The sequence below is a fragment of the Schistocerca cancellata genome, chromosome 2, assembly GCF_023864275.1.
Source record: "Schistocerca cancellata isolate TAMUIC-IGC-003103 chromosome 2, iqSchCanc2.1, whole genome shotgun sequence".
Classification (NCBI taxonomy): Eukaryota; Metazoa; Arthropoda; class Insecta; order Orthoptera; family Acrididae; genus Schistocerca; species Schistocerca cancellata.
In genome coordinates, this window is record NC_064627.1 from 588,495,642 (window position 1) to 588,509,442 (window position 13,801).

At 48.4% G+C, this 13,801-nt stretch overlaps 1 protein-coding gene across 1 annotated transcript in view; it reads right to left on the bottom strand.

Annotated features, from left to right (window-relative positions):
• Positions 1–13,801, bottom strand: part of LOC126162214 (heterogeneous nuclear ribonucleoprotein U-like protein 1) — a 142,447-nt gene that overhangs the window by 108,186 nt on the left and 20,460 nt on the right. The window contains exon 3 of the mRNA XM_049918556.1: positions 4,966–5,147. Coding sequence (XP_049774513.1) covers positions 4,966–5,147 — 182 coding nt within the window. The remainder of the gene's footprint in view (positions 1–4,965; positions 5,148–13,801) is intronic.

A 13,801-nucleotide genomic window follows, 5' to 3' on the forward strand; every position in this document is an offset into this window, starting at 1 on the left:
CGTAGTAAAATATAAGAGTTTCCTATCAAATGTGAGTCCCTAGAATTTTGTCACCAACGAATGGAAGAAGGAATGGGCTGAGATGTAGGAACAGGTGGTAGAAACACCCAGCGTCGCCAGAAGTTCATACAGGCAGTCTTGTCAGCACAAAAGCAGAAGCTATTGTTGTTGCTCTGTGAGTAAAGACGATCAACACACCACAGAAGATGCCACTCAAGTAGACAGGTTTGTTGAGAGGTGCAATATATCACAAAGCCATCAACAGGGATAGAGGCTAAGATACCTAGTAGGAGACAATCCATAATGGGATTAATGGCTATTAAGACACCACAGAACCCTGACGCACCCCATTCTCTTAAATAACAGTGTGACTAAACTGAGCCCACACACACCTTAAGAACACTATCTTTTAAAAATTCCTGGATAGAAAGGGACAGGCAACTCCAGAAATCCAACATGTACATAAGACAAGAGGATACCTGTCATTCAGCAGGTGTCATATGCCTTCTCCAAATTAAAAAAAATATGGCCACAGTTCGACAGTCAGAAAAAAATTGTTCATAATGTGAGTTGACAAGGTGACAATATCCTCAACTGCAGAGCAATTCCTACGGAATCCACATTGGGCTTAGTGAGGAGACTGAAGCCACCACAACAGTCTACCATTAATCGTAAGTTCCATCACCTTGCAGACGCTACTGGTGGGAGAAATTTGGTGGAAGCGGAAAGGAGGGTTGGTTTGTGTTTGTCCTTACCAGGCTTAGGTAAGGGAACGACAATGGCGTCACACCAGCAACAGGGAAATGTGCAATCTGTCCAGATGGTGTTACTTGTATGGAGGAGGAAGCATAGGCCCTCAGGATTAACGCCATCTGATCCTGGAGCGGATGACAGGGACAAAGAGAGTGCAGGTTTAATCTACCTCATAGTAAAAGCAGTATAGTAACATTCATGATTCTGGGAAGAGAAGGATATCGTCCTTTTCTCTGCCACCCGTTTCAGATGGAGGAAAGCAGGATGGTAGTGGGAAGAACTCTAAACACCTGTAAAATATCGGCCCAAAATTTGTAGATATCAAAAGGATCGACAATGACATTGTTCGCTATGGTCAAGCCAAGAACCAGGGAATGAATCGCTGTTCTCGAAAGCCGACAGATTACCCCAACCACCAGAAGTGGGAGTAAAATTGTAAAAAGAGCTTTGGAAAAAAGCCAACTAGATTTTTTGTCATCCCTGAAAACACGGCAACACTGCACACGTAGTTGTTTAGTATGGAAACAATTCACTATCGTGGGATGGTGTTTAAAAATGTGGAGAGCTTGTCTCCATGTGCAGATCGATTCGCAGCATGCCTCAGTCCACCAGGGGACGGGGGCAAGTCTCAGTGAGAAAGAGGTGCGAGGTATGGAACATTCCACGACAGTGAGAATAGTGTTTGTAAGGTATTCTACCTAGTCATCAATGGGGGCAAATGGTGTTAATCTAAAATGGATAATGAGAAGTAGAGTTGCCTGTCAGCTTCAGAAAGCTGCCAGCTGGTCGGACGCACAGATGGCATATGTGTTAGCAAACCAATAACACAGGGTATATGGTCACTCAAGTGTGCGTGTGAGAGGACACACTCAAGATGAACAAGCTGAGCAGTACATATCGAAATGTCCAAGTGGGAAAAGAAGTGCGTGGAATCAGAAAGAAATGTGGGTGTACCCTTGTTCAAACAAATTAGACTGAGCTAGCTGAAGACAGCTACTACAACAGAGCCCCCCTGACAGGTGTAGAGAACCCCAAAGGGGATGGTGGGCACTGAAGTCACTGAGCAGCAAAAAGGGAGGGGGAATTTAGCAGTAAGATGCAAAATGTCTGCCCTCATGACAGCACAAGACAAGGGTTGGGTTGTTTGGGGAAGGAGACCAGACAGTGAGGTCATCGGTCTCATCGGATTAGGGAAGGATGGGAAAAGAAGTCGTCTGTGCCCTTTGAAAGGAACCATCCCGGCATTTGCCTGGAGCGATTTAGGGAAATCACAGAAAACCTAAATCAGAATGGCCGGATGCAGGATTGAACCGTCGTCCACCCAACACAAGACAAGGGTGTGTAGACATAGCAAAGAGAGAAGATTAAACCAAGAAGGGGAAGACGGACAGCAACAGCTTGAAGCTGGGTGTGCAAGAAAATTGTGCGATTATAGATGACTTACTGAATCAGCAACATGACACCCATATGAGCTCCATCTCAGGGAGAAAGTCAAAATGGACACAAGTATTGGAGCTGAAAGCAATCGTAAAGGCATAATTTTGTTTCTTGGAAGCAAAAAAGAACTTGACAGTATGATTGCAAGAGGAGTTGTAACTCAACCCTTTTGACTTTAATGCTATGAATGCTCCACTGGAGAATATTCATATCTGATGATAGACAGGAAATGGATCAAATAAGGGGACAATCACTGCAGTGGCTGACAAGTACCAGAATTTGAACGTACACTATGACCTGGTTCAGAGACTGGAGGATCCTTCCTTGTCCATTAGTTCGACAGAGGTGCTGGTATTAGCCTTGGGTTAGCCAGCAGACTGGTTTTTGGTGGTCTGTCCCGGTGAAATAGAGGTCGGGTGGGTGAGGATATGTAATAGTGACACAGCTGAAGAAAGGGAAGTTTGCTTGCTTTTGTTTTGACTGCTTAGAACTTTGGCGTTCGTCAGGTGCAGACCCAGATGTTGGTTGGCTATATGTGCACAGAAGGTCTTCATGGAAGTAATCTGTTTTGGATTTCCGTGCTTCTGTTTGCAAGGCATGCGATTTAGCTGGTGCAGGTGATCGTTTGTTGGCATGGTGTGCACCCATGGAAGGGGGAAGATGAGAGTCTGACCTTGGAGTTGGACGATTTCACAACTATGGGACCAATCTGTAAGTCACTAGTGTGCATCGACATATCTTTGTAAGTTGGAGTGTAGCAAGAAATGTACAATAATTGCCAGAGGGTGGTATATGAGGTTTGCAGCTAGCTAATATTTTCTGAGTAATGTTAGTAGTAATCTTTTCCTACGCCTCACTCACCTTACGTGATTGTCCACAGGGACCAATCAGCATATGAGAAAGTACCAGCTCAGGTAATCACTCCTTTTGGGCCTAGCCCTTACCTAGGAGAATGTATGAGCCAACACAATTCTAATAAGAACTTCGATTTCCTGAAGAACTTGGTCCCCACGAGAGAGGAAAAGAATAGGAGGAGGATAGACATGCAGCATAGAAAGGGAAGTAGTGCTGCAAAGGCTGGGGCCCCATGGTAGCCAAGCACATACTCAGAATGGCGAGCCCTGTCGGGGGACGGAGGAGGAGGAGGAGGAGGAGGAGGAGGAGGATGGGGTGAGCAACATCTGGTTGGAATGAGTTGAAGTTTGTTACTCATGGTTCTGTTCTCTTTTTATCAGGTGTCCATAGTTCATATGACTCAGGTTCTTCCTTCTAGGCACAGAATTTTTCATTACAAACTTTAACAACAATGTTTTTATATATCTTGAAAGTGCATGCAATTCCTTAGACTACCTTCGTAAGAGGCAACTGTCACAACATTATCTCTCACCACCTCTAAATACTCTCGCACCAAGCCCAAAACTTGGTATGTCTGACCAAGCAAAACCTGAGAATATCACAGAACTTTCTGTTTAGCACTCATTTTCCTGCACATTTCTACTACAAGCTGGACATCCTGCAGCATGAAATAAATTTGCTGCACAGAGAAACAACAAAGCACACAATGAAGTGGACCAGTACTGTTTAGGAGGAAGAGGAGAGAGAGAGAGAGAGAGAGAGAGAGAGAGAGAGAGAGAGAGAGAGAGAGAGAGAGTGTTCAAACCCGTATCTCTTGCTCTCCACAGGCAGTGCATGACCAACTACACCAAGCACAAATAGTCCAGACACAAGACTAAAAGCATCTATTATAACAAAAACCATGAATGAAAAGCTGAAGTCTATACATCTCATTAGCAATAAAGATGTGTGTCCATTTTGGATCTGTAAAAGTGGCGAACAGCTCATCAATCCGTGCTTAACAGATTTCGAAAGAACATAGGCACCTGCTGTACAGGTAGAACTCCTGCAATTTGTGCACTACAACATATTGTTAGATCTGCACTTTTGCAACGTAGTAGTAGTAGTAGTAGTAGTAGTAGTAGTAGTAGCAGCAGCAGCAGCAGCAGCAGCAGCAGCAGCGACAGGAGATTTAGTTTACCTAGAATATTAAAGTAACTAAAGAGCACCATATGGTAATATTTTCCACACTAATTTTCAGATATTATCAAACATCCAGATAAAGATCTGGCAATCAAAGAGCCACACACAGAATGGAATCAAATTCAGATCACTGTTCTTGAGCTGTCTCATAGAAGAAATTGTGGTACCTTAGAGGTCAATTAATAATTGATAGAATCAAAATCAGCTTTTATTTATCTTTATGAAGTAAATATGTACACCACAACTGTGTGCAACAATTCTGACACACTGAGTTTCCAGGAAAACCATGTAATGTTACAACTTATTTGATGTTATTGAATAACAGTAAGTACATACTCTTAGTACTTAGTCATTAGATACAGAACAACTTCCTATTAGGGAAGAAACCTGTTGTTCTCTTTCAAAGAAACCATCCCAGTCAGAATTTGAGTTATGTTATTTACAGAAATTGCAGGAAACCTAAATTTGAACTGTATCCTACAGCAAAAAGAGCTGAACCATGTCACATGCTCAAGTTAACACTAAGAGTTACTGGGTAATCCGTTGCTAGTTGAGCTTCTGGAGTATCTGAGTGCCCAAGCAGAAAACTACAGGAGATACCACGAACACAATAAATGCAGACACTGTGGAGGGCCTTGCTTCTATACTTCTAACTTGTACAAAAGGTGTGCAGTTTTGGCTCAAATAATAGGCAACTACAGATTTTATATGTACCACACATTTTTGAAACATAGTTACCTTCTGTGTGGACTTGGAGAATGTTTACGCTTCTCACCACGTTTGTCTTCGCTGCCCTTGTTATAAGAATCTCTCCTTTCCTCCACTTTCTTATCATCAGTATTTTGTGACTTCACCTCAGGTTTAATATCTGTGGTAGTATCTTCTTTCTTCACTTCTGGGTGTTCCTCTTTCACATCCACCTAATAACAGACACTAACTTTAAAATTCCGACCCTGAATACTGAAACAGTAGTGGCATACTTCCACACAATTATTGAAGGACATATAAATGTCAAATTAAGATGCGCAAAAACAAATAGAGAGAAAGAATTAATTTAAGATTAGTCATTACTTAGCATAAAATGCCTTAAGCCAATGTTCTATTAATCCACTACATCCATTGCCAATGGTATGAGCAACAATCCATTAATGACACAAAAACCATCCATGGAATTATTTTCAGAAGTGGAGACGAGTTTACAACCAAATACAGTAATAAGGGGATGGGGGTGGAGGGGCAGTGGTGGGGGGTGAGGTGGAGGGCAGTGGTGGGGGGTGAGGAGTTAACAGTCTTAGGAAAGGGGTAGATTGCTGCTCACCATGAAGATGCTACATTGAGTTGCAGCACACACACGACCGCATGGGTGCATGCGCTGTGTTTGTATAAATGTGTGTGTTTTCTTTGTTGAAGAAGGCACTTCGGTGGAAAGCTAAAATTTGTAACTGTCTTTTCAATGTGGCTGTCTGCAATTCAAGAGCTCATCTTTAAAGTGACTAGCAATCCATCCTCTTCCCAATATTGTTGATATTCCAACAAGGAGTTTCTATTGTTGACAGGATTTAATGCTACTTTTACTGCTCTTCTGGATCACACAGCACTCTGAAGTTCTTTTTCGTCCATCACTTCTCAATAAGGGCCTGCCAGGCAGGTTCCAGGTTGTTACCTGAGACCCTAACATACACAATCAAATGAGTGATTAAAAAAGTTGACCCCATCCCTGCGGATCTCTCCTAGTGAGTTAATTACAGTTGGTCTACACTCACTTTCCTCTTGAAAATGAAGGAAGATCAGGGTTTACTCTGCCTACAAGATCATTAAGAATACAAGCACTGATATAAGGACAGCACCGGAAATTGTCTGTTTCCTTGTCATAGGCTCCTTCACAGCATTTGACTTAATTGATTTTGCCACAGAAACATCAATCAATAGGCTAACGAATTTAACTCTTCTCTCCCCAAGTGCAGTTTGACAACCTCCATTTTACCTCAACAACCCTTATGTAAATCAGTATTTTAATATGTAACCCGATCGACAGGGTAACCTTATATTTTTGGGGCAAAAGCAGTTTTCAGCAATGGCGTAAACACAAACATAACCTGGGGACACTAATCTGGCTTCAAAGTCAGGTAAGTGAAACAACTGTTCCACATCTTTCCAATGAACTAGTCTGTATTAGCAAAGGGTGATTTCAATTCTTCTTCACGTGCTTTACATTTTCCCCCTTGAAGAGGACTCTAAATCAGAATGTGTGTCCTTTAACAGCATCTCACCTGCGTCAGTATGATATAAGGCACTTTCTTTAAAATTTGGAACTCCCTTCACCCTTGTTGAGATGTGATATGAGATGGGACCCACTCCTCCCCCTTGTATGAGATTTACCCCATACTCGGTAAAAATGGAATCTGTGTTTTTAACACTGTTATCAGAAATACTATTTAAACATGCCAACCCTGAGCAGTATTCGGATGGACAGACAAAAAGGCTCGACGAAAATAGTATTAACTGTTTTCATGGATCCACAAACGGATCCAAGAGTAACCCAACATATACCCCTTTTGCACTATCCATATGCCAACAAGAATTTACGAAGAACAGTGCAGTAGAAAGACAGTTACATCATTGTAAAATCTGTATATAGGATTGTTGCTATGATGTTATGAATATAGTCTTGTCCAGATCTCAAGTGATGTAGCAGTTTAGTGTATTATGTTCAAGAACAGAGCTCTATCAAAACAGCTTACTGCAGTCTTTATTTTATTAATATTTCTTTAAGCCATTGCCAAGGGGGGAATCTAGACTTTCATAAAAAAAGACTGTGCCTCATTTACAGCAACAACAATGTACATAGATTGCTCTTTTTTATACCAGGATCTTGCATTACTCATTTTCCACAATCGATGGTTACTGCTTTCTGTACTATTTATTAACTTATGTTTGTCATAATAAACAATATATATTGAAATGCAAAAGAAACTGGTATAGGCATGCATATTCAAATACAAAGATATATAAACTGGCAGAATATGGCACTGTGGTCAGCAATGTGTGTATACAAATGTCTGGTGCAGTTGTGGTGGTGGTGGTGGTTAGGATGTTTAAGGGGGACTAAACAGCTAAGGTCATCAGTCCCCCATTCCAAAAACAGGCGAGACATTAAGGCGCGGAGCAGATAAAATCCCTAGGGGAAGGATACTCCCCCCCAAGCCCTAAAAGAACACAAATGCGGTAACGAATACGACAGACACGAAGAGGACAGATGAACACCAGACAGAAAGAAACAGAAGAAAAGAAGATGGCCGGAGACTGGTTGACTGACCACGACAACAAAAAAGGGAAAGAGTCAACCAACCGACTACACACTAAAAGCTGCAACCAAATATGAGAGACTCGAGGACAAGAGACACACAAAGGGAAAGGTGCAGGACCACTCTAAATGGAACCATATAAAGGACTAGCACGGATAAAATGTAAAACACTGTCAGCCATGGAGGTATCGTCGCATAAAATCAAAGGCAAGGTGCCCGGGAGATTAAAAGACTGCCGAAGGGTGCGCAGTCGGGGACACTCCAATAAAACGTGGGCGACCGTCAGCCGGGACCCACACCGACACAGGGGGGGATCCTCCTGACATAAAAGATGGCCGTGCGTCAGGTATGTATGGCCGATGCGGAGCCGACACAGGATGACAGAGTCCCTTCGAGAAGACTGCAGGGAGGAGCGCCACACATCGGTCGTCTCCTTGACAGCCCGCAGTTTATTCTGGGCTGTCATGCCATGCCACTCAACAGACCACACCCCAAGCACCTTACGGCGCAACACCAGCTGCAAGTCGCGAGCTGTGAGGCCGATCTCCAAAGATGGGGCGTCGATCGCCCCTTTGGCCAGCCTGTCAACACGTTCATTCCCCGGGATGCCAACGTGACCTGGCGTCCAAACCAAGACCACCGAACGACCAGAGCGGGCAATGGCGGAAACAGACTCCTGAATAGAGGACACCGGAGGAGAAGAGGGATAGCAGCGGTCGATGGCCTGAAGGCTGCTCAGGGAGTCACTGCAGATGACGACGGACCTACCTGAGCAGAAACGCATATGCTCAAGAGCGCGCAAGATGGTCACCAGCTCTGCAGTAAAAATACTGCAGCCAGCCGGCAAGGAGCGTTGCTCAACATGGGCAGCGTGAGCAAAAGCGTAGGCAGTGCGACCATCAACCAGGGAACCATCAGTGTAGACAGGCTCACAGCCCGGAAATGATTCGAGGAGCGCAAGAAAATGGCGACGGAGGGCCACAGGCGGAACCGAGTCCTTGGGTCCCTGTGCCAAATCCAGACGGACGGACGGCCAGGACAAACACCAGGGAGGCGTAGGTGTACGGACCCGGAAGGGAGGCAGAAGAGGGAACGACCCCAGTTCTGACAGCAGGGACTGGACACGGACAGCTACGGAAAGCCCAGACCTAGGTCGCCGTTCGGGCAGATGGAGGACCATGGCAGGGAAAAGCAGGCGACGATTGGGATGGCCTGGCGAGCAATGCACGTGGACAGCATAGTCGGCGAGCAGTCGATGGCGGTGAATCCGCAGCGGGGGAACCCCGGCCTCCACCAGTAGACTATCCACGGGGCTGGTACGAAAAGCACCAGTTGCAAGCCGAACCCCACAGTGGTGTATGGGGTCTAACAACTTCAACACTGAGGGTGATGCAGACCCACAGGCCGGGCTCCCATAATCAAGCCGGGACTGCACAAGGGCTCTGTACAATCGCAGCAGCGTGCAGCGATCTGCACCCCAAGATGTATGGCTAAGGCAGCGGAGGGCGTTGAGGTGCCGCCAGCATTTTTGCTTCAGCTGAGTAATATGAGGAACCCATGTGAGCCGGGCATCAAACATGAGTCCCAAGAAGCGGCAAGTGTCCACCACTTCAAGCAGGTGGCCGTCGAGGTAAAGTTCAGGATGAGGGTGGACCGTCCGACGCCTGCAGAAGTGCATAACTCGAGTCTTGGCTGCAGAGAACTGAAAACCATGAGTCAGAGTCCATGATGCTGCCTTGCGAACGGCGACTTGCAGCCTGCGTTCGGCGACTCCCGTAGTCGTGGAGCTAAATGAGATGCAGAAGTCGTCGGCATACAAAGGAGACACCGACGACCCCACGGCTGCAGCCAGACCATTAATGGCCACTAGAAATAAGGAGACGCTCAACACCGAGCCCTGCGGGACCCCATTTTCCTGTATATAAGATGAACTAGAGGCGGCACCGACTTGCACCCGGAAAGAGCGGCGCAATAAAAAGGTTTGAAGAAAAGCCGGGAGCCGACCACGAAGACCCCACTCATACAACGTGGCGAGGATGTGATGCCTCCATGTGGTGTCATACGCCTTCCGCAGATCGAAAAATACAGCAACGAGATGCTGACGTCGGGCAAAGGCCGTACGAATAGCAGATTCCAGCCGCACCAAATTGTCCGTGGCAGACCGGTCCCAACGGAAGCCACCCTGGGATGGAGCGAGGAGACCGCGCGACTCAAGGACCCAACACAAACGCCGCCCCACCATACGTTCAAGCAATTTGCACAAAACGTTGGTGATGGTAATGGGACGATAGCTGTCCACCGCCTGTAGGTCCGCACCGGGCTTCAAGATGGGGACAATAACACCCTCTCGCCATTGCGACGGGAACACGCCCTCGCTCCAATTGCGGTTAAAGATGGTGAGGATGTGTCTCTGGCAGTCCCTGGAGAGATGCTTCAGCATCTGTGCGTGGATGCAGTCTGGGCCTGGTGCTGTATCAGGGCAATCGGAGAGGGCAGCGAGGAATTCCCTCTCGCTGAAAGGAGCATTGTATTCTTCAGAACGACACGTTCGGAACGATAACGGCGTCTGCTCGGCACGCTCCTTGAGAGAGCGAAAGGTGGGGGGATAAGTTGCAGTCGCAGAGCTCTTAGCGAAGTGCGCAGCAAGGTGTTCAGCAATGGCGGCAGCGTCCGTGCAGACAGCGCCGGCCAGGGAGATCCCAGGGACACCCGTAGGGGTCTGGGATCCATAAATCCGCCGGATCCAGGACCACACGAGCGAGGGGGAGACACGGGAGCCCAGGGATGAGACGTACCTCTCCCAGCACTCCTGCTTACGCCGTGCAATAAGACGACGGGCGAAGGCACGGAGCCTCTTAAAGGCGATGAGGGTCTCCAGAGACGGGTGCCGCCTATGACGCTGAAGAGCCCGCCTACGGTCGCGAATAGCCTCAGCAATCTCCGGCGACCACCAGGGGACAGCCTTCCTCCGAGGGAGGCCAGAAGAACGGGGGATGGAAGCCTCGGCCGCTGAAATGATGGACGTGGTTAAAACACGGACCACCTCGTCAATGTCACCCTGTGGGGGAGACTCAATGGTTGCAGCGGAAGTAAAAGCCGGCCAGTCAGCCCTGTGGAGAGCCCAGCGGGGCAGGCGCCCAGAAGAATGACACTGGGGCAGTGACAAATAGATGGGAAAATGGTCACCACCACACAGGTCAGGATACACTCTCCAGTGGAGGGATGGGACAAGTCCAGGGCTGCAAATAGAGAGATCGATGGCCGAGAACGAGCCATGGGCCACACTGAAATGCGTGGGAGCACCGGTGTTCAAGAGGCTAAGGTCGAGCAGAACCAACACATGCTCCACGGCCCGACCGCGGTCATCGGAAACAGTCCCACCCCATAGAGGGTTGTGGGCATTGAAATCGCCCAGCAGCAAAAAAGGTGGCGGCAGTTGGGCTATCAGAGCAGCCAGGACATGCTGCGCAACAGCACCATCAGGTGGAAGGTAAATACTGCAGACAGTAATAGCCTGTGGCGTCCACACCCGAACAGCGACAGCCTCTAAAGCTGTATGTAGAGGTACAAACTCGCTGTGAAGAGAGTTAAGGACATATATGCAGACGCCACCAGACACCCGTGCATAAGCTGCCCGGTTCTTAAAATAACCGCGATAGACACGGAGTGCGGGGGTTCGCATTGCTGGAAACCAAGTTTCCTGCAGAGCAATGCAAAGGAAAGGATGACGGCTGAGAAGTTGGCGGAGCTCAGCTAGATGGTGGAAGAAACCGCTGCAGTTCCACTGGAGGATGGTATTAGCCATGGATGGGAAAGGCGTGAAGGGACTGGGGAGGCAGATTACGCCTCCGGGGCCCCTGCTGCTACTGAGTCACCACCTGGACAACAGCTATCTATTGCATCCGAGGGACTGGCGAGACCCATGTCCTCAGCGGACGCCAGAATCTCCACCTCGTCCTCAGACGCAGAGCTTGTAGGAAGTGGTGGAATGGGTGCCACCGCAATGTCGGTAGCCTTGGGGAGTTTCTTCTTCTTCTGCTTCTCGCGCTGTGCCTGTGGTGGTTCAGGCTGGGAGTGCGTCACTGGGTCAGTCTCAGGGACAGACGACGACCATGTGTCCTGACGACCAGGGACCGGCGGTTGTTTAAGCCACTTGTGGCTTTCGGCCTTGGTACCGGTCGGAACTTGGGAAGGGAGGTCCCCAAGGGACCCCTTCCTTACGAGAGTAGCCGAAGAAGTCTTACGCTTCTCCGGCGGGGAAGGGGGAACTGATGTCCCCGATGGGTGGGGGGGTGTTGCTCCTGAAGTAGATGGAGCAGGAGCAACAGTGGGTTTAGTGCCCCCCACCATCAAGGGGGCAGGTGTGGGACTTCGACTCTGAGAGCTGACTGGAGCGGATGGAACTGTAGCAGGAGTGACAGTTGCGGCATAAGAAGCTGTCATGCGCACTGGATGAAGCCGATCATATTTCCGCTTCGCCTCAGTGTACGTCAGGCGGTCGAGAGTCTTGATTTCCATGATCTTCCGCTCCCTCTGCAGAATCGGACAGTCTGGGGAGCAAGGCGGATGGTGCGCACCACAGTTCACACAGATTGGAGGCGGGGCACAGGGATGATCAGGATGGGATGGTCGACCGCAATCGCGACAGACGAGGTCGGAAGCACAGTGTGAAGACATATGGCCGAACTTCCAACACTTGAAGCACCGCATCGGGGGAGGGATATAAGGCTTGACATCACAACGGTACACCATCACCTTGACCTTCTCAGGTAACGTGTCACCCTCGAAGGCCAAGATGAAGGCACCGGTGGCAACTTGACGATCCCTCGGACCCCGGTGGACGCGCCGGACGAAATGGACACCGCGGCGCTCCAAGTTGGCGCGCAGCTCGTCATCGGACTGTAAAAGGAGATCCCTGTGGAAGATAATGCCCTGGACCATATTCAGACTTTTATGGGGCGTGATAGTGACGGAGACATCCCCCAGCTTAGTACAAGCGAGCAAGGCCCGCGACTGGGCTGAGGATGCCGTTTTTATCAACACCAATCCGGACCGCATCTTGGACAAGCCCTCCACCTCCCCAAACTTGTCCTCTAAATGTTCTACAAAGAACTGAGGCTTCACGGACATAAAAGATTCCCCATCAGCTCTGGTACAGACAAGATATCTGGGCGAATACGTCTCACTTTCATGCAATGCCTTTCGTTCCTCCCATGGTGTGGCGAGGGAGGGGAACGATTTGGGGTCATACACATTAGCCTTAAAGTGAGCTTTGGAACGCTTAGAGACTGCTGACGGCTGGCCGCCAGCGAGAGATGATGTACCACGCTTCATTGCGGGTCATCCGCCCTGATGCCACCTACTCCGACCAAGGGCCCTCCCCACGGGCGCCACCCAGCCACAGCAAAGGCCACCTGGCAGGATGGCCATTGCCGGGAGTCCCGATGCCCCAGGGAGATGGGCACCTACTCCTTGGCATACGTGAGGAGTTAACAGCGCAGGCATCAGTAGAGCGATCCCTGTGTTGTCAGGGGGCTACAACCAAGAGGGTACATGGCGGCCCCACCACAACGGACTGGCTACCGTGCTGGATGTTAGGTGACATGTGGTCCATGGGCGTCGTCAGTGCAGAAAATGGCCCTGCACAGTGCTTGGCAGAAAGTGCACACAGGAGCGTATCCATGCCCAAGCGATGGAGAGCGGGCAGGACTGCAATGCAACGACGAATAAGATGGCGAAAGTTCTCAACACAACATGGACACAATGCACCAAGTAAGGCGCCCTTCCCCAATCGGCTCGCTCTTCGGAAAAATTTTGAGATATGGAGGTCAAACCCGACAGGGGACCATCACATAAGGCCGAAACGTTTGAGACTCCTTTTAGTCGCCTCGTACGACAGGCAGTTGTTAGACTGTTACTGCGCAGTTGTTAGACCGTTACTGCTGCTACAATGGAAGGTTATCAAGAGTTAAGTGAGTTTGAACATGGTGTTACAGACAGTGCACGAGCGATGGGGCACAGCATGTAGCAATGAAGTGGTGATTTTCCCATACGACTCTTTCACGAGTTTATCATGAATATCAGGAATCCGATAAAACATTCAATCTCAGACATTGTTGCAGCCAGAAAAAGATCCTGCAATATAGGACCAACAATGACTGAACACAATCGTCCAACGTGACCAAAGTGCAACCCTTTGCAAGTTGCTGCAGATGTCAATGCTGGGCAATCAACAGGTGTCCGCATGCAAACCATTCAATGAAACATCC